The 22,024-nt window shown below is 43.9% G+C and overlaps 1 protein-coding gene across 2 annotated transcripts in view; it reads right to left on the reverse strand.

The window, feature by feature from the left end:
• The window catches only part of TRAPPC9 (trafficking protein particle complex subunit 9), a 522,236-nt gene that overhangs the window by 179,057 nt on the left and 321,155 nt on the right, over positions 1–22,024 (reverse strand). For both annotated transcript variants that reach the window (XM_068525830.1, XM_068525829.1), the window contains one exon: positions 17,737–17,879. In XM_068525830.1, coding sequence (XP_068381931.1) covers positions 17,737–17,879 — 143 coding nt within the window. The remainder of the gene's footprint in view (positions 1–17,736; positions 17,880–22,024) is intronic.

Consider the following 22,024-nt stretch of genomic DNA (forward strand, 5'->3'; position numbering starts at 1 on the left):
CTGGGTCTCTTTCAGCTGAGCATTTCTTCAAAACATGACCTTCCATAGGGCATCTGAATTCTCAGGTGTGTTTCCCAAAGTGTGAAGAGGGAAGATTTCGCTGGTTGTTAAGCAAAGGGGAGACAGGACTCACACCCACGTGTGCCGGCTGCCTGCATTGCTTATTTCATACAAAAGCCCTGCAAGGTTGTCCTCCCGAGACCCACGGATGGAGAGGAGAGGAGAGGCGGGCTCAGGAGATGACGAAAAGTGCTGGTGATGACCGAGACTCAAGACACAGAGCTAGAAATCCTGTAGTGCTCACAGCGGACGAAGACGCGTATTCCAATCCAAACTGCGTCCCTTGTTCTTTCCAGAGAAGGGAACTGAGGTGGAGAGGGCGCAGTGACGTGCCCAGGGGTTCACACACGCACACACGCGCGCTCACGTACACAAAGACTGACAGCATCCAAAGGCCACTGGGCATCTGTGAAGTACCAGATTTTCAAAACACATACATGCACCTACTCTCAAGGGAGATGGTAAAGTAGCAGCCTGACCATCCCCGCTACGCACTACGAGATGTCGCACGACACGTCTTTAGTTGATTCTGGGTTCTGTGGGTCGGGGTGTCCTCCCCAGAGGTTCAGCACTTGGAAAAACATTCATTAGCTCTGACAGCTGCCTCCGAGAGGCCTCTTCACTCAGCTCACAGGAAAATGAGCTTTCGAGAATGAAGATCTATTCCGCCTTTGTCATAACTTGATGAAATCTTTAATCACAGCAAAATCTCTCACCAGAAAAGGAAATTCATAAAACATTTATCAGAGGCAGAAAATTGAAGTGATTTTTAAAAGCAGGAAAGAAAAGATTCAAATACATGTTGTTTTCACCCATGGAATACAGTTGTTAGAAAACTGCACAGGAATGAACAACGTCGGAATGTAATACTTTTTTGTCCTCTGTTTTTTCTGACTCACTGTCTGCGTATGGGGGCGCCTGATCCAGTGTTTCTGTTCCTCCTAATTGTTGGCAGGATGAGATGCTGGTGGATCTTTGCTTTCTATCTATTATTCATAAATTAATTCCCTTTCCCAAACTGTAGTAGCACTGTGCGCCCACCATCATGTCATTTACTCTGTGTATCTTTCCATACCTCTTTAGGTGATTCTCTTAAGTTTTAATCTGTGTTTGAGCATATAATTTACTTTTAATTCTTATTGACTTTTTGGTTTTATTTTTGTTTTTTTGTTTTTCTGGATCCATCTTTCTGAAGTACAGGGAAGCCCAGGAAAGCTTCCTAGAAGAACTGAGACCAGAGAAAGGCTTCAGATCCATCTGCCTGGTCGGGGGGCGGGGTGGGGTGCCCAGTAGCAGGAAAGAATCTGGAGTAAAGTTGGAGGGAGGAGACGAGGCCGCCAGGTGGAAAGGAGAGGCACAGCCCAGGCACAGCGAACAGTGCGCGTGAAGCCACATCTATACAGTTAGTACGCACTGTTTCCTGTCTAGAATTAGGACAATTAACTTTATTTATTAATTCATGCAACAAATGTAAATATCTACTGAGTACCTGTTGTGTGCCAGGTACTATTCTAAGCACTTGGGATATGGAAGTGAACAAGAGAAACAGGATCTCTGCTTTCACAGAACTCACACTCTTGTGAGGGGACAGGGCTAGGAAAGATAAGAGGAATTAAAAGTGAAAAAAATTTAGTCATATTTGATAAAATTAGGAAAAATAGGTTCAAAAAGGTTGCTAAATACAGGGTTAAGACACACATCCACACACAAAATCAATAACGACAGCATTCCTATATATCAACTAAAAACAATTACAAAATATAATTTTTAAGAAAATATATTTACAATAGTAGTGTACCTAGAAATAAATCTAACAAAATATATGCGGGATGTTTGTGAAAAAAATTCCAAAGTTTTATGAAATGATATTAAAGGTGATGAATAAATGCAGAGATGTACTATGTTAGATAGGATAGAAAAACTCAGTATCTTTGAATAACTCGCTTCTTTCCAAATGTATACAAATTTAATGCAACTCAATAAAAAATCCCAACATTGTTCTGGTTTTGGTCAAACTTGATACACTGATTCTACAATTTATATCTAAGATCAAAGGGCCGAGAACATGCAAAACAACAACGAGGAAAATTTTTGGAAGAGATTTGGCCAACCAGATATCAAGAATTGTCATAAAGCTGTAAAAATGAAGGCAGTGGGGCAGTGATAAACACATCAATGAAGGAAAAAACAGCCCAGAAGCAGATCCATGAATATAATAAGGTAATGGATATGTGACCAAAGTAGCAGTGTTGATGATTAAGAAGGAGATTCAATAAACAGTGCTGGAAAAATGGTTATGCAGATAGAAAGAAAATGATATCCCTACCTCACACCATAAACAAAAATAAGTTCCAAACAGACTGAATAGATAAATGTAAAAAGTAATATTTAAAATCCTGTAGAAGAAAATACAGGTGAACAACTTCTGACCTTGAAAGAGGGAAAGATTTCTCGAATGAGTTGCAAGACATACAAAATATAAAGAGATCTTCAACCAGGGCACCAGAACGCACAATGAGAAAAGGACAGTCTCCTCAATAAATGATGTTGGATAAAATGGATATTCACACGCAGAGGAGTGAAACTGGACCCTTACCTCACACCATATACAAAAATCAACTCAAAATGGATTAAAGACTTAAATGTAGGATTTGAAACTGTAAAACTACTAGAAGAAAACAGGGGAAAACCTTCTTGGCATAGGTCTGGGCAATGACTTTTTGGAAATAACCCCAAAAGCACAGGCAACAAAAGCAAAAACAGAGTAAGTGGGGTTGTAGCAAACTAAAAGCTTCTGCACAGCAAAGGAAATAATCAACAGAGTGAAAAGGCAACTTACAAAATGAGAAAAAATATTTGGATACAGCAGGTCTCAAAAGGGGTTAATACCCAAAATACATAAGAAACACGAACAACTCAATAGCCATAGCAATCATCATCATCATCCAATTAAAAAGTTGGCAAAAGACCTGAATAGACATTTCTCAAGAGAAGACGTGCAGATGGCCAACAGCCATATGAAAAGGTGCTTAACATCACTAATCATCATGGAAATACAAACCAAAACCACAATAAGATATCACCTCACAGCTGTTAGAATGGCTATTAAAGAGACCAATAAGTGTTGGTGAGGATGTGGAGACAAGGGCACTGTCATGCACTTGTGGGAATGTAAATTGGTACAGCCATTACAGAACAGTGTATAACTTCCTCAAAAAATTAGTAATAGAACTACCATATGATCCGGCAATCTCACTTCTGGGTATATATCCAAAGGAAATGAAATAGGTATCTCAAAGAAATAAGTGCACTCCCATATTCACTGCAGCATTATTCATAATAGCCAAAATATGGGAAAACCTAAGTGTCCATTGACAGATGAGCGAATAAAAAAACCCGTCTCTCTCTCTCTCTCTCTCCCCCTTTCACACACACACACACACACACACACACACACCCCATAATATTATTCAGCCATGAGAAAAAAGAAAATCCCACCATTTGTGATACGGATGAACCCAGAGAACATTATGCTAAGTGAAATGAGCCAGACACGGAAAGACAAATACTGCATGATCCCACTTATACCTACAATCTCAATTAGTTGAACTCAAAACAGCAGAGAGCAGAATGGTGGTTAACCAGGGGTAGAGGTGTGGGGGAAAGGGGGAGAGGTTGGTCAAAGGATACAAAGTTTCAGTTACACAGGATGAGCAAATCCTGGAGATTTAATATTCAGCATGGTGACCATAGTTAAGAATACTGCGGTTGTATACTTGAAATTTGCAAAGAGATTAGATCTTAAGTGTTCTCACTACCACTCAAAAGGTAACTATGAGAGGTTATAGATACATTAATGAGCTTGAAATGTGAAATGAAATGTGACATGACTGTGTTAACCATTTCACAATGTATATATCACACTGTACACCTTAAATATATACAATTTTACCTCAATCAAGCTGGGAAAATATATAACGGAAAAGACTGAAATGTTTGGCTGCACTGAAATGAAGCACTTTTGTACAAGGAAAAACATTAAAATCAAAGCAAAGAAAAGCTAGCTGTGAAAAGGTGTTTGCAACACGTAAACCTGACAAAGGATTAGAATTCTGAATGGATAAAGACCTCTTGTAAATCAATAAGAAAGAAATGATCCAATGGAAAACTGAGCAAAGAACAAGAGTGGACAATTTAAAGCAGAGGAAATCCAATGGCCAATATATAGGAACAGAAGCTCAATACAACTAGTAGTCAGAGAAATGGAGAGAAAACCCTCAGGTATGATTTCCCACCCAACCTATTGGAAATGTTTAAAATGTGCTCTAAGACCAAGTGTTGGCCAAGATGTAGATCAGCAAGGATCATGGGAATCCTCATTCAGTGCTGCTAAGGGTGTAAACTGGTACAACTCCTTCACAGGGCAGGTTGGCACAACCTGGCCAAGCAGTAGATGAGAACCCTTTGATCTAATGACTCAACTTGTAGGCATGTATCTTGGACCAACTCTCAGAGTTCGGCACAAGGATGCTTCCTAAAATGTGCACCGCAGCCTCATTTATAAAACCAAAGAACTGCTTTTAACGAAGCGCAGCCAACTGGAGAGCAGACAAATAAATCTGTAACAGTCATACACTGGAAACTATATAGAAGCGAAGATGAATTAAGAACTGCAAACCTCACCACAGGTTAAGTCTCATGTTAACAAGGTTGAGTGAATAGCAAGTTGCAGGAGATAGTTACACATTTATATCAAGTTTAAAATATTTAAAAATACTCTATATGGCTTATAATAATCAACTGTAGGGTAGTAGTCACTCTTGGTGAGAGAGGAAGAGAATAGGGTCACAGCGGAGCACACAGAGTTTTAACAGTTTCATTTTTCTTTCTTTAAATTAGAAAAATAGATGCAAATACAGCAAAATGTAAAAATTTGACAAATCTGTGTGGTTGGATAGATTATCATCCCCTTGACTTTTCTTTATATGTTGCTTGTAAGATGTAAGACATGTTTTATAAGAGGTAGTTTTAAAGTCACTTAGAATGTTGTCTTAGCCGGGGTTCCCCCCAGAAAGCAGAGCCTGAGAAGAGGGCTGGAGTGGAGCAGGTGTTTGGGAAGGGGATGCGGAGGGGAGCAGGGCGGGGGCACGGGGTGCGGCGAGAACGCAGTACCACGGTGCCTTACTGAGCTGGCTACTGTGTGGACCGCTGGCGCTCACCCTGCTGGTCCCTCTGAAGAGTCACGGACTGTGCCTGGAAGTGTGCCCCTCAGGCAGAGGAGAGGGGATTACTTCTCCAGCAGCCCCCGCCCTCCCTGGTCAAGCTCCCCCCGAAAGGGGGCAATTCCCCGACTCCCCACACCGTGCGGCGTGTGCACCTGTGCTGCGGCCCCGGAGAAGGCTTTCAGACATTCCAGAACTCGAGAGCTACACAGCACAGCTGAGGTGAGGTGCTGTCAAGTTACCCCTGCATAAATCTGGCTGCCACAGAGATGGCTGGTGTAAAACGTGGGCTAGGACTTGAGGCAGAGAACAAGACGCGTGGATGACAAAATTTTTTTTTTTTAAATTAAGTGCATCTCCTGAAATCATAAACAGAGATTAAAAACTGACTTCAGATGTGACGGCAAAGGAGGGCCTCTCTGATGAAATAGCATTTCAGTTCAGACCCACACAACAAGAAGGCAATCATGTGAAGGTCTTGGAGGACTGCTTTCCAGAGAAAGCAGTTAAGACCAAATCTTAAGGCATGGTGCCATCAAGGGACAGAACGAGCCAAGAGGAGAGTGGTATGAAATTAATGACAGAGGAAAGGTCGTGACAGAAAGTTTGGATTTTATTCTAAGTATGATGGGAAGCTATCTTTAGAGTCTTAAGCAGATAAGTGACATGAATTGGTTGATGTTTTAAAAAAAATGACGAGTTCCTATTATGGAAAAGATGGCGTAAGTACAAATAATCCACTGCGTCTCTCCTACTGAACCCAACTATAAATCATACGTATAATGCATGGAGCAGCTATTTGAAGATTCGAAAAGTAAACTATAGAAGGTGGATTTGGGAAGGAGATCTGAAATCGAAGTTTCTCTGAACTTCAGAGTGAGTTTCCATCTCCCTCAAGTCCTACCCGTCCTGAAAGGCGGCTCGGAGGTGCCCATCAGGTACAGACAGGCAGAGTTCCGCGAGCTGCCTCTGTCCCAGGTCCAAGGCATGGGAGAGGGCACCATGAAGGTGTGTTGGGGGGCCCTCTGGGCTTTTTCTTTTTTTCTTTTTTCTCCTCCGTTTCTCCCAGCCCAGCCCCTGGGCAGTACTGCTATGCGACAGTGCCACGATGGCAGTCATGGCTGCACGGCACATACAACTCCGAGGCCAGGAAACCACCTCTCTGACCCAAGGGACTGAGGTCCCATAAGCACAGGGCCAGTCCCCATCACTTTTATTTCCCTCTCTGCCCTCTGACCAATTAGTCCCACACAGAGACACACAGAGGAAGAACTCAAACCATGGCTTTGTTGTGGGCAAACAGCGAAGGGAGGCCCCTGGACAGCGCTGGGGAGACTATGGAAAGGAGAGAGATGAAGAGAGCAATTTGCTAAAGTGGTACCTGACCTGGGCTCACTGTGGAGCAAGCACGAGGGGTTGGATCCTGAGCAGCAAACCATGGGCTTTGGTAACTGAGCTCCAAGGAAGAACAGTGGGTGGCACACACAGGACTGATCCAAGGAGAACCACAGACTCTAAAACCAGAACCGCAGCACAGCCCACAGAAGGCACTGCGGGACCGTGGTGTGGACCACCCACCAGAACAAAAATATCAGCATCCTCTGCAGGATTCAAACAAGACCCCAGCATCTCACAACATTATATTTGAAATGTCCATAATATAGTCTATAACTACTCAGCATAGGAAGAACCCGGGAAAAAGCCAACTTGCAAAGGAAAATAAAATCAACAGACAACAACCTCAAGATGAAAGTCTTAACAGAAAAAGACTTCAGATATGTTCCGCAAAGTAAGGGCAAACACACTTGAAACAACTGAAAAGATAAAATCTCAGCAAAGAAATAGAAGATATAAAGAGGAGACAAAGAGACACTTTAGAAAAGAAAAAACTGAACTGAAAAATTCACCAGGTAGTGAATTATCTGAGTAATTGAGGGAACGAGTAGACGTAAAATGAGAAAGGATATAAAACAAACAATACCATTGACCAACTGGATCTAACTGATGCTTAGTGAACATTCCACCACCACCCCCCACAAAAAAAGCAAGATATCCATACTTCTCAAGTTATATGCAACATTTACCAAAATAAACCATTTCTAGGCCAGGTAAAAAACCTCTAGCAACTTTAAAAGAGTAAAAATCACACAAGTATTTTTTTGAACCACACAGGAATTAAACTAATATATTTGAAGATAGATTAATAATTTATCCAATGGAAACAGCTGAGAGAAAAAAACGGGCTAAAAACAATCTTATGAGACAAGAAAAGCTCTAAAAGTCATGTCATAGGAGTTTGAGACGAACAAAACAAAACAAAACGCACACGCAGCTGTTGAAGAAATAATGGCTGAAAATTCCCCAAATTTGGCAAATAACATAAAGTTACAGATTCAGGAAGCTCAGCAAACCCCAAGCAGCATAAATTTTTAAAAATCTATGCCCAGAGACATCCTCATCAAACTAAACTTTAAAAAGCAAAAGGAAAGAAGCCATCTGAAAGCAGCCTGAGCAAATAAGGCATTTGGTACAAGGAAAACGATTCGAAGTCTGAAGATTTCTTATCAGAATACCAGTTTTGCTGCTTAATGGGTATATAATATCTTATGTAAGTCATTTAATTTCTCTGAGTCTCAGTTTCCCCAACGAGGACAAGAATGCCTATGTCATGGAATTATTAGGAGGCTCCAATGGGGAAAAAAGTGAAAGTGCTTTGTAAAACTACAAGCAGAATATTACATAAATGTGAGGGGTGGTGATTATTATTAGCTTGGTTGCAGTCACTGGAGCAGCAAGAGGGAAAGCACACAGCCCTGCCAACAAAGCAATCCCAGCTAATTATTCAATACTGACTCAGCTAAAAGTGACTATGAGAAATTCCCACGCCAAGGTCTGAGTCTGTCTAAAAACCATGGCACCATGCCCAGAAAGTTAAGTGGGGCTCTTTCTCCCCGAGTCTGGCCGAATTCTCCCAGCCCCTGCAGGGTCCAAACATCACCGTTCCATCAATCCTAGGGGCGCAGTAAAGTGAGTGAAGACACAGCCAGACCGGAAGTGATGGCCACATACACCTTTGGCCAAACCCATGTGGTCTTTTAAAGTTCCATAAGCCTGCCTGTTATCAATCAGCCTTCCTTCCTGAAAAATTAGTAGTCAGTTTCAGGATGGAGAGCTTTCTTGTAAGTCTTAAGAAAGCCAGGGAGCTTATTCAATCTAAAGTGACAAAAAAAAAAAAAAAAAAAAATAGAACAAACAATCAGAATGCTCTTCGGGTGATATCATCTCATCTTCACCTCTGCCACACAGATTACGGAGCTTCCAAACCTTGCTGAAGACTCTGACAGTAGATTTACTGTCCATTAGAACTGGGTTTCCCAAAGTGTGATGTGAGGACCACCTGACACAGATCCCCTGGCTCTGCAGGGGACAACAGATCAGCGCCTCGGAGGTCACGCCCAGGGCTCTGGTGTCCTCCGGGCCTGGGGTTGGAAGAAGCTGAGTCTTAACTGGTGAGAAAGACGAGTGGGCGGCGGTGGCACAGAGACTCAGGAAACAAGCAGGGGAGGCTTCTGGAAGGAAGCGGCTCCTGCATTCGCTGAGGCACCAAAGGCTTGAGCGCAGGCCTGCAGGCGGACAGAGCAGAGCACGCGAGCAGACAGGGCTGGAGCAGCATGGACCGTGCGGGGAGCTTGCAGGAGGCACGTGGGGTGGGGAAAGGAAACGGCAAGGCAGACAGGCTGGGTCAGACTGTGCAGAGCCTTGTGTGCCCAGCTCTGGAACCGAAACGTGACTTACAGACGACAGGGACTCGTGGAAGGACCCTAACGGGGGGACAAACTCATGCTTGCGTTTTAGAACAAACACTTTGGCAGCTATTTGGAGAAAGAACTGGAAAGAGAAAACGAAAGCAAGAGACTTTGAAAGGCTGTAGCAACTGTCCAAGAAAGGGAGGGAGAGAGAGGCTAGCCCAAGGGACGAAGGTGACACGCCTGAGTCAATGCAGAGCTACTGAAGTGGAAAGGACAGATCTGGTGACCGACTGAAATGTGGGAACAGTTCCCTGTGGACGGCTGACACACAACCGGGCCTCTGACGGGTCTTGGAGGGCTGCACATAATGAAGGCAGGAAGGGCCTCTGTTTCTGATTTTTTAATGAGTACGTTTTAAAATAATGTTTTAAAATGTTCCCTTTAGAGGAAAAAATTTGGAATGGCTGGAATCCAAAAGACATATAGGATAACAAGCATCGGCAAGGATGTGCAGAATTGAAACCTTCAAGCACTGCTTGAAGGTTTGGGTGGGAATGTAAGATAGTGCAGCCAAGCTGGAAAATGGTCAGGCAGCTCCTTAAATGGTTAAACGGTTATCACATGATCTGATAATTCCACTCCTAGGTATACCCAAGAGAAATGAAAACTGGTCCACACAAAAACTGGTACGTGAATGTTCGTAACAGCGTTATTCCCAACAGCCAAAAAGTGGAATCAACCCATCAACTAATGAATGGATAAACAAAATGTAGCATATCCACACAGTGAAATATTATTCAGCATAAAAAGAAATGCCATACTGATACTTCCTTGTGGGTGAACATTGACAACATTATGCTAAGTGAAAGAAGCCAGTCACATTTTGTATGATTCCACTTACATGAAATTTCTAGAACAGGCAAATCTAGAGACAGAAAGTAGATTTGTGGTCATGTAGGGGAGGGGGAGGAGGGACTGCTAATGGGTACAGGGCTTCTACCGGGAGAATGAAAAGTTCTAAAATTAGATGGTGGCGATGGTTGAACAACTCTGTGACTATACTAAAAACACTAAATTATGCAGCTTAAGTGGGTGAATTGTGTGGTATGCAAACGATGTTTCCATACAGCTCGCATGTACATGCAGCGAGAGTGCCCCGGGGGTGGTGGCGGTGAGACCAACACGCTCCTGCCTCAGCCACAGCACTGCGTCACCTCACCAGGGCCCAGCGCCCAGCGCCACCGTGGTCTTGACGAACACATCATTTACTCTCTGTTATACTGTCTACTTTGCACTCATAATGGACCACAGGTACGAGAAAAGAACCATGAAGACCACATGTTAAAAGGGGCACAAAAATGAACACCAAGACACTTGTGCCTCAAAATCCAAGGTTAAAAAGATAACATATAATGACAACTATGTCATATTTGGCTTTTCACTTTCTGGGAATGAAGACAAGCCCAATTCAAAAAGGATGAAAACGTACTTAAGAATAACTTGAAATCATGGTTCATGTAGCATCATTTGCAATTAACTCTATAATGATTAAAACTCTGAAAATGCCAAACGCAAAAATTCTAAATGGAAGGTCACAAAAAACTCTGGCCAGCTGTTGATGATAGACAATCTACCTTTTAACATACGCTCAATCCCTAAATCAAGTATGACATGGGCCTTTTGAATTGATGTTTATAAATCATACTTCTTAACATAATTAGTGTATATTACTTGTTAAGTCGAACAATCTTTAAATCTGTCTTTAAATAAGGAATATTGATAGCATTTTTAAATGAACATTAACACATAACATTCAATAATGTAATAGTTCAGAATAAGATACAGATCACTTAAAATTATTGATTGTAATACTTTAATAATATGTATGGTTGAGACATAAAATAGGTCCCTTCAAGGTACAGCTGTGCGAGTGGAGACAGAAAAATGGGAGGTGATTCACCGCCTGGGCAGCTCCTAACTGGTGACACTGGGGACCAGAGGGTGCTAGCTGCTGTGTCAACCTAAGTGACATGCCCAGCTGCTCCTGCCATGGGAGGCGGGGTCCCAGCTCCCGGCTGTGCAGACCTACACTATGTCAACACTTGGAAAGACGATGAAAAGCGTGCTCATCGTCTCAGGGAACACAAGCCAACAGGAGCAGGAAGGGATGGAGCAAATGCGTTAGGTCATTAAGCTCCTCCCACCAGAGATCCGATGAATGGCTTAGAGAGAGATGGGAGCCCTGGGGCAGACCCCGCCCCCTCCCATCACAGAAGCAGGTCTCGGTGCAGGTGTCCGCCTCCCCTCCTCTGTCCTCCCCAGGGTGCCCCTCACAGCCCAGCCTCAGTGACGGCTGTGAAGAGGGTGAAGCTGCCGGGCGGGCGAGGGCTTCCCTCTGAGTAACACAGCCCTGGTCTTCGTACCAGCCACCCAGACGTTTGAGTCCCCAGCTGGGCTGTCCCTGTGCCACTTCCACACGGAAGAGGCGGAGCCCCTGACCTTGCCCTTGACAACCGCTGTTTCTCAGTTTTCTACCTGTGTCAGGCACTGTATTAGACGCCCTGTGTATTGATGTATTCTTTAAACCTTACCACAGCCCTGCAAGATCAGTGTTCTCTCCATTTCACGATGAAGAAAAATGATGCTTAAAGAAACAGGAACGACTTGCTCAAGACCACAGGGCAAATAGGTGGGAGGATCAAAATTTGAAATTGGATACAGGTACAATGGGTTCTGAATCCTGTGCTTGTTAAAATTCTAAATTGTTGTTAAATTTAAAACCAACTTAAATCAACACAGCAACTTGAAAAAGATCAACCGTGATGAAATCCGACATTGAAACTGCCTTTACTACATGTCTGTGAGCAGAGGCTCCCTACAGCGTGGGGTGGTCCCACTCCACGGGGGAAACGGAATTCTTCTTCTAAATGTCCGGGGAGAAGCGCCATGGTGTGTCAGGTTGTATGATTTTCATTCAGAATGTAACAACTCCCACACCTTAACGCCCTGCTCAGGGGAGTGTATTTTCCACAGAGCTCAGAGTAGCAATGTGTAAGACTGGACCACTTATCCTAGCAGCCTAGAAAGAAGTTGCTCCTGTGGTGGGGAAGGCCAGGCACTCAGACAGGGAGGCATGGCCCAATCCATTTCAATCTGGTCCCTAACAACATTACCAGGCAGCTTGGTGTAAAAAGTGAATCTTCATGGTAATCGATCTCCTAAATAAAAGTCAGCTGAAACCTAGGTACACCCCTGAAGGAAGGAGAATGGTAAAAAAAAAAAAAAAAAAAAAAAAAAAAGCAATGAGAATTCCACCTCCCATCTATATTGCGCTTTGGCTTTGAGAAAACACTGGGCCCTCTACTGTTTAATCTGATTCTCTTTTCCCCCATGAGGTGAGCAGAGCCGGTGATCACTCCAAGTGAGGGGCAGGAGGGCTGCTGAAGCTGCGAGAGATACAGAGATGCTTGCAAAGACACAGGGGGCCAAGGGAAGCCCAGGTCTCTGGAATCCCAGTTCAGAGTATGTGTGGCCGGAAGCATGGGTTTTGGTGCCAAGAAGGCCAGAATTCAAATCGAATCTCTTTTTCTCATTAATGTGCAACGAGGGTGAGTTATTTAACATCTCCATACAGCAATGCTGACGTCAAAGGGTTCTCTGGAGTTTAAATTCCACCCATTTTTGGTCTCTTGGGTATTTATTTTTAGGACTTCATGGTACATGTTGGATACAGACCTTTGTCGCATAAGTGTATTGTAAATATTTTCTCCCAATATGGAGCTTGCTTTTCGATGAGCTGAAGTTTTTAATTTTGATAAAAACCATCTTATCAACATTTTATTTTATGGTTAGTAGTTTCTCACCCCATCTGAGAAATCTTTGCTTCATGGAAAAATTTTAATTAAGAATTAAAACTAATTAACTAATTAAAACTAAAAATTAAACTCTTTAACTGATATGACTATCTCAGGGATTCTATTCTCTCTTGTACCAACTTTAGTAATTCATGTCTTTCAAGATTTTTTTCCATTTCATTTAAGTTGTCAAATTTATTGGAATATGATTTCTCACAGTACACTCTTATTATTCTTTTAATGTCTGCAGTATTTAGCCATGCCCCCCTCTTTCATTCTCATTATTAGTAATTTGTGTGTTCACTCTCTTTTTTCAAATTCTGACCATCCTGGCTATAGTTTACTAATTTCATTAATCTTTTCAAAGAATCGACTTTGGGTTCCATTTAGTTTACATATTATTTTTTCATTTTCTATTTCATTCTTATCCACTCTTTCTTATTATTTTCTTTTACTTCAGTTTATTCTGGGTACATTTTGCTCTTCTTTATCTTACATAGACACTTATACCACTGATTTTAAGCCGTTCAACTTCTAGCATAAGCATTTACTGTTCTATAATATCAGTTAGCTGGAGTTGTTTACTAGTCCTGTGCAAGCTTTCTATATTTTTACTAATTTTCTGTCTCCTTGTTCTGTCAAAAACTGAGATACAAGTGTTGAAATATCCAACTATAATTATCTGTTTTCCATCTCTCCCTTCAGATGTCGGTTTTATTTTGAAGTTATGTTTCTAAGTGCATTTGCATTTAGGATTGTCAGGTACTCTTGATGACTTGACCCGTCCATCATTACAAATTATCTGCTTACTCTCTCTTTTTCTCCTGAAAGTCTACTTATTTGATAATATATCCATGCCATCTTTCTTATGATTACTGTTAACATGGCATGCCTTTTTCCCCCCATCTCTTTGCTTTTAAACTGTGCATATTTAATGTGAGTTTCTTATAGAAAACATAGAGTTGGCTCTTGTATTTTTATACAGTATGACAATTTCCACGTTTTTTCCCACCACATATATGTCCAGTTCTTCCAGCATCATTTGTTGGAAAGATTTTCATTCCACGTAAAATTGTTTTCATACCTTGCTGGTCATATGATCAACTGATCATACATGAGTGGGTCTATTTCTGGACCACCTATTATGGTCCGTTGATCTCTCTATCTTTACAACAATAGCATTCTCTCTTGATTACTGTAACTTTATGTTAAGTCTTAAAGTCGTAGAGCCTAAGTCCTCCAACTTTGTTTTTCTGTCAAGTCATTTGCCTATTCCATTGGCAATAATCTGTTCCGTTGTGAAATAATTTTTAAAACAGCTTGTCAACTTCCACCACCACCCCCCCAAAAAAGTCCTGTTGGGATTTTAATTGGGATTGCATTGAATTTATAATCAAATTTGGGGAAACTGGTATCCTAGCAGTAACTGACTCTCCCAATCAATAAGCATGGTATCTCCTCCCCAACTATTTAAGTCTTTCATCCATACGTCACATCATGCACAAAACTTCATTTGAGACAGATTCTGGGAAAAACTTGAACTATAAACCTCCTCAAAGAAAAAGTGGCAGAGTATCTCTGTAACTCGGGGGGGGCAAAGATTTTAAATGTAGCATTTAGTTCAGTTACATTTAACGTAATTCTTGGTACAGTGGGTTTAAATCTACCACACTGCTATTTGTTTCTACTTAACTAAATGTTCCTGGTTCTTTTCTTCTCCTTTCTTGCCACCTCTTTCCCCCTTTGGGGGGGTTATTTTTTAGTGTTCTGTTTTATCTCTCCTGGTATACTATCCATACCTTAAGTCATTGCTCAAGGCTTTACAACACGTGTCTCTAACATCACATTCTACCTTCAAATAATATAACATTTTGCATATAAAAATGTCCATTTCTCCCTCTTTTTCCCTTTGTACGACTTTCTTTTTTTACATATTCTACTTCTTTATATGATATGCACTACAAAATTAAATGCTATAATTTCTTTCTTAGACAGTCAGTAGTCTTTTAAAGAAATCAAAAAGCGAGGATAAAAAATCTCATACCTAACCTATTCACTTTATTTCCAGGGTTCATCATTCCTTAATGTAGATCCGAGTTTCCATCTGGTATTATCTCTGCCTGAGGAGCTTTTACCAGGCTGATAAAACACAAGGACTGTTTCTCTGTCCATCTCTGATCCCAGTGGGTGCTTCACGTAGCACCCAAAACATTGGAGGTGTTGGTTTAAAGGTTTACAGTCTGCTAAGTGCTTTATTAGACATACAAAGAATGTACAGGGTAACCCACAGAAGGACCCCCCACTATGCCTAGTCATGGTCAGGAAAATTTTATAAAAATGTAACATATATCAATGGCAAACAGACATTTTCCAAAAGGTTAAGTGAAGGAATGATAGTTTAAGAAAAAGAACAGTTTTAGAAAAGGAGGTATGCAAAGGCACACAGGAGTAAGCTGTCCTGACACGTCCTGGTGATGGTGAGAAGCAAAGTGTCTTTCACATGAAGTATGGAGGGACTGGGGACAAACAGCTGAAGAGAAACGCCTAGATCAAAATTTGAAGTACCTTGAATATCAGAGAGGGGACTTTGAACTTTATCCCGTAGGCACTGGGAACGTCTTTAAGCCAGATGGTGACGTGGGAACGTTCATGTGTGTTTACAGGACGATGCCGGAGCAGGGCTAGAGGCAGGGGGACTGAGTAGGCAAGCATTTCTAGAGTCCCAAGGAAAGATGGCAAAGACGTGCAGTGGCACGCAGGGACGTCAGCTCCACCCACAGGATTTGGGGCTCAGTTAGACTCAGCAGGAAAGGAAAGGGAGGCTTAGAGGGAATCAAATCTCAACCCCAAGAGCAGGGAAAAGAAACACGGAGGCCAAAAGAAAGAGAGTGAGGTCAGCAGGCGGGTAACCAGGAGCCGAACAGCGCGTCAGCTAACCACCAACTCTTCTGTGTGTACATGTGCACCAAACCACAAGGCAACATTCTTCTCATCTTAAATTGTCATTAAGAACTGCAGGGGCCATGACATGGAAGCCAGATATCAATAAGGCGAAAATAATCCGACTCAGTGACAACCTGTGCTGCTTCTAAGACCTATTTATATGAGCAGTGGCAGCAGGAGATGAGGGGATGAGAAAGAACACACACCAGGAGCGGACCAAAGCACAGGAAGGGCCTGAAAAACTCTAACAGCACCTGGCAGGCATCCTTGCCAAAGCTTCCCGCCGGCAAGTGCTTTGACGCTTTATCCAAATTCAAAACAGAGGCAAGCGCTGGCAAGAAAGACCATTACTCTGTGGGTTGAAAAAGTGATAGATGATGAAATGTGATCAAAATGTGCTTGGGCTGAAAAGCCCAAAGCAAAGACGTTAATTCTTGCCGAAGCCATTCTCCAATGGCTGGGGAGAACAGCAGTCTTTCCTATGAACTGAAACTACCCTTACTTTTGGGGGCTGTATCACTCTAAAGAGTTTTATATCGACACTAACGTCCCTCTATTATACTCTGTGGACTACAGAGCCCACTGGTGGAGGGGAGAGGGACGCTGCATGTGATGTTCTCTCCCCCACGGTCAAGGACAGACAGGTAAGTATAGCCTTAACTCCATTAAAAATAAGTAATACTGGGACTGCCCTGGTGGCACAGTGGTTAAGAATCCGCCTGCCAGTGCAGGGGTCACGGGTTGGAGCCCCGGTCCGGGAAGATCCCACATGCCGCGGAGCAACTAAGCCCGTGCGCCACAACTACTGAGGCTGCGCTCTAGAGCCTGCGAGCCACAACTACTGAGCCCACATACCACAACTACTGAAGCCCACGCACCTAGAGCCCGTGCTCTGCAACAAGAGAAGACACCGCGATGAGAAGCCCGCGCACCGCAACGAAGCGTAGCCCCCGCTCTCCGAAACTTGAGAAAGCCCGCGCGCAGCAGCAAAGACCCAACGCAGCCAAAAATAAATAAATTTATTAACAACAACAAAAAAAACTCTAGCCCACTCTATCCTCCCCCGAGACGTAATGTGCCCCTGGACATGAGAATGTGGACATGCCCGGGGGTGGTCAGGACCTGCCTTCCAAAGGCTGCTCACCACCTGGGCAGGAATCTGACCCCAGAGGGTCTCCATTTGGCTGGAGCCCCACCCAGTGCTTCAGACCCCACAGCTCCCAGTTCATCACAGGTCAAATGCGGGGGTGAGAAACTGTCATTCTCCCACCTAAGGCAGGAGTAACCTCTAGTATCTCTGACCACTTCCGGGTTTGAAGTAGACAAACTGGTTTCTTTCTCCCTAAAGGAAGACTAGGCCTGGAGAAGTAATCAAGAGAGAAAGCCATCTGCAAGTAGGGTGCTCTGGGCAGAAATGACCCCACGCTCCAGATGGCTGGGAGCTCCGCAAAGATGGGGCTGAGACGCTGGGCAGCCTGGCCCTGCCTGCACAGTCTTCCTGGGGCGCCCGAAGTGACACAGACAGATAGGCTGGACGCCTCCAGGGGTCTCCAAGACAGGGAGCCGTCTGCTGAGCCGCTGCTAGCAGGAGAGCTGAACCAGACTGGAGTGAGTTCCAGGCTCGGGACAACGGGCGGGAACCGTGTCCTGCAAGATGACAACCACAAGCAAGCATACTGCACCGCCAACAATATTACTACAGCACGGTAGAAGGTGTGAAGTCCGGTCACTCCCACCTAACTGAAGCGGCATTGCTCTACACTGCCTGTTTTTCTGATGAAGACCCGGGGAGGCTAAATAACTCAGCACAGCGAACAGTGGGACCAAAACGAACACCAAGGTCAGAATTCCAAACGCAGCGCCCTCAGGCTCTAGAACAAGGTGGTCCAAGAGCAGAGGTGCATTTACCTGGTTGCCGGCAGAGTACTGACTCGTGTGAAGAATACAGATGGCTCAACCTCTACGTGCAGCCCCAGGGAGAGGTTCCTGTAATATCCTTCAATGTGGCCCGGGCCTCCGGAGTATTTGAAATTCAGGATAGCTTCCAGGGTCTAAATAGATGTAAAAAAAATGGTAAGTTAGTACCCCCTAAGTTGATCGCCATTCCCCCAGGCAGCAGACTTCGCTCAGATAAGGCTGAAGATTATCCCAACTGGTAAAGTTATTGCCACGGGCAGCTCTCACCCAGGGCTGCCACCTGGCACCTGACATCTGGTACCATCTTTCCTCCGATGATGCCCTCTATCTAACACCTACAATTCTCAGCCTGGAAACACGAATGGAAAGGAGCTCCAGAATTACTCTGTGATGGGATATAGCATTTCAGAGAGAAAAACGCATTTCAATCAGCATCACTTAAACAGACAGATCAGGTTGCGGGGGAGGAGGGACTTCCATCAAGGAGCTAGAACGTGGCTCCCAGGCTAACAGTGAGTAAGGCCGACAAACTACAAACTCATGACACCTCCTTGAACCCCCAGAGATGAGGTCACAGGGCAACCACATAGCCAGAAGGCCAAGGAGGAACAAGGTCCTTCCAGGAGGGACAGAGTGGGGACACATCTCACCAGGGGCAGAGCCAGCCACCATACAAGCTGGCAGGAAGGAATCAGCTCAGACATTAATGAATTGCTAAAGGCTGAGTAGGGGCTCTATTGATAGTGAGGACTCTCCAGACCCAAGGACAGTTCCCACCGCTCCAGGTCTTCTCCAAGGACCTCCTTGGGGGCTTACACAAAGGACGGGCAGGGGCAGGAGTGCAGGGGAGCCTCCCTGGGGGTACAGGCCTGGAAGAGGGGGTCAGGGGCCACCATAGGAAGAACAAGAAACCGGAACCCCAGCTCCAATCCCCTACCCCCATCCCAACCCCATCCAGATCCTTCTCTCCTCTAAAGCAAAATCTTAAGCTTCTGGAGGAGGGGTAGCCAATGCCAAGGGCACAAAGACAGGGGTAAATATCCGTTCTAGTGAGGGGAGGGCAGACTCTGCTGGGAGGGCCAGGAGCCGGTCCCAAGCCAGGATCCTACAGCAATGCCACTAGAGACGGAGGCAGGAAACCCATTCATACACACTGCCCACCACTATACCAGGCAGAGGTTGGCTGCTACTGGGGGAAGGGCAGGAACGCTGAGAGCCCACACGCAGGATCCAGGGGCACGGCTCCGACCTAGGACTGAGGCAACACGAGGAGAACAAGAGGGCCCCATCTGCTCCTGGCACAGACCTAGCAGGCACCTGGTAAGAAGCCTCTGGGGGTGGCATGAAGGTGTGGAGAGATCCCGGCCAGGTGCTGGTGGGCAGGGAGGGCTCAGGGCTGAGGATGGAGGACCACTATGGGAAAAACCCCTGGTACCTACCTCAGCAGCCCCTACTTTCTTCCCCTTCCCCCAGCACAATTTGGAGCCTGTGCTGCACCAAGAGTAACCACAGCAACAGGAAATCTCAAACCCAGCTCAACTCCTCACTAAAATGACTCAGCCTTCCCCGGTAAGGTCCTAAAACGGGCGTCAGCACACTATGGCCCAAGGGCCAGATCTGGCCCGCAGCCTGGTTCTGTATGCCCTGGAGCTGAGAACAGTTTTCACATTTTTAAAAGGTTGTAAAACAAAACAAACGACAAAACCAAAGAAGAATATGCAACAGAGACCATAGGCAGCCAGCAAAGCTGAAATATTTACTATATGGTCCTTTACATAAAAAGTTTACCGATAAAACTCTAAGAAAACATAGGAGGAAATCTTCATGACCTTGGATTAGGAATGGTTTCGTAGATATGACACCAAAAGCACAAGCAACAGGAGACAAAAGGCTGGTGTCGTGGAAACCCAAGGAGGGCAGAGCTCTGGGAAGAAGGGTCAGAATGTCCATTGCTGCAGCCAATCCACGTAAAAAGGGTCTGAGAAAGCGTCCACCACACTAATGGCGATGAACTGGTCACTAATGACCCTAGTGGAAGCCTTTTCCAGAAAAGGAAGAGTGAGGGTGAGCTCAGAGCATTGTCTGGGGCTGACAGTGCCAGACAGGAGCCTCAAAAACCACGTGTTCAAGGTGGGGACTCAAGCACATTCCCACCTGCAAGAGCCAAGAGAAGCCACACTTCCCAATGGCAGAGCAGGTGCCTGCCCACTTGCCCTCCTGCCCTCTTCCCTATGCTTCGAGAGTCACATTTCAATAAGCCTTCCGGGCAAGACACGGCATTTAGCCCTCAGTTATTGCTTTCATTGACCGGTTTCCCCTCTCCAAAAGAGAGGCAGCCACAGCTACACAATTATTTAGAACTAAAGAAAACCACCTGTCTATGCATGCTGTCGGAGGCCATCCTAGGTGGAGAATGGTTTTCCTCTGGGAAGGCCAGAGGACAGAAATTCCAGAGACAGGCAAGGCAGCCTGGTACAGTGGACGGAGAGCAGGTATGGAGGCCAGGTAAACTCAGCCTGCTGACACTCTGTGAGACCTTGGGTGTAGTATCTCACCATTCTCAGCCTCGGTTTCTCAAGTGTTAAGTGGGGACAATAATTAACACCTATCTCACTGGACTTTAATGAAGATTCGGTGAGAAAACGAAGTAGCAGAACAAATATGCACTCACTAAATAGGTGCCTTTCTCCTTCTGCAACCTCACCATCTGACACCCTAAGGCAACATGGCTTAAAATAGTAAGAAATGTGAAATGTATTTCAATGCCATTTATTTTATTTAACATTTTTCGTATCGTGGTAAAATACTCATAACATAAAATTTATCATTTTAACCGTTGTTAAGTGTATGGTTTTGTGGCATTAAGTACTTTCACATTGTTGTATAACCATCACCACCATCCATCTCCAGAATTTTTCATCTTCCCAAACTGAAACTCTATACAAATTACACAAAAAAATCTACTCCCCTCTCCCCCAGCTCCTGGCACCCACCATCTACTTTCTGTCTCCATGGATGTGACTACTCCAGATACCTCATATAAGTGGAATCATTGCATTTTTGTCCTGTTGTGACTGGCTTATTTCCTCAGCATAGTGTTTCCAAGGTTCACCTGTGCTATAGCTTATATCAGAACTTAATTCCTTTTTAAGGCTGAATAATATTCCACTGAATGGATATACCACATGTTGTTTATCCATTCACCTGTCAACAAGCACTTACGTTGCTTCCACTTTTTGGCTATTGTGAATAGTGCTGCTATGAACATGGGTGTACAAATATCTGTTTGAGACCCTGCTTTCAGTTCCTTTGGGCATATCCCCAGAAAGGGAACTGCTAGATCACATGATAATGCTATATCTAATCTCTTTAAGGAATCACTATACCATTTTCCACAATGGCTGCACCATTTCACATTCCTATCAGCAATGCACAAGGATTCCAATCTCTCTACATCCTCAACAATACTTGGTTTTTTTTCCTGTTTGCTTGGTCTGTTTTTTAATAATCACCATCCTAATGGGGGTGAAGTGGTATCTCATTTTGGTTTTGATTTGCATTCGCCTAATGACTAATGATGTTGAGTATCTTTTTATATGCTTACTGGCCATTTATACATCTTCTTTGGAGAAATGTCTATTCAAGTTCCTCAGTCCCATTTCAAAAGCTCATTGTTCCAACTCACCTCCCACCACTCCTCAAGGTCTGTATGTTTACAGGTGCCCTTGAACTTTGGTCCTACTAATTCTCTCAACCTGTATAAATGTTACTCCTTCTTCATGGCCCCTCAAAAGCCATGCCTTCTCCAGTAAGATGGCTATAACTGCCTTACTTTACAAGGACCCCGTGAAATACAGATTTTTAAAAAATACTCAAGGATCATATTTTGGTTTCACCAAAATCCCAAATTCTTTTCCCATAGCATAAAGCACTGTACTGTCATCTCAAAAGGATTGCCAATTTTATGTCTTATACTTTTGAAAACCCTTGTTTGTGAGCAGAAGGTAAGACCCCCCTCATACACACATCCAAATAAACCTTTCTGTAACGACTCTCTCAGTCCAGCTGACTCTCATCTGTTTGGTCTATTCTTTCATTCATCTTTTCAATCACTTCCTGGGTACTTTCTGAGTGCCAGGACCTGTGCTTAGAACAATGAATACAGTATGGTCCCTGATCTCAGAAAGCTCACTAAATGTTGTCAATGAAGGTCTGAATGAATGAACTGATAAATAAGCAAATAAAACCAATCCATCACCCAACACATACATGGCAGCTT

Source organism: Eschrichtius robustus, chromosome 17 (assembly GCF_028021215.1).
Source record: "Eschrichtius robustus isolate mEscRob2 chromosome 17, mEscRob2.pri, whole genome shotgun sequence".
Taxonomy (NCBI): Eukaryota; Metazoa; Chordata; class Mammalia; order Artiodactyla; family Eschrichtiidae; genus Eschrichtius; species Eschrichtius robustus.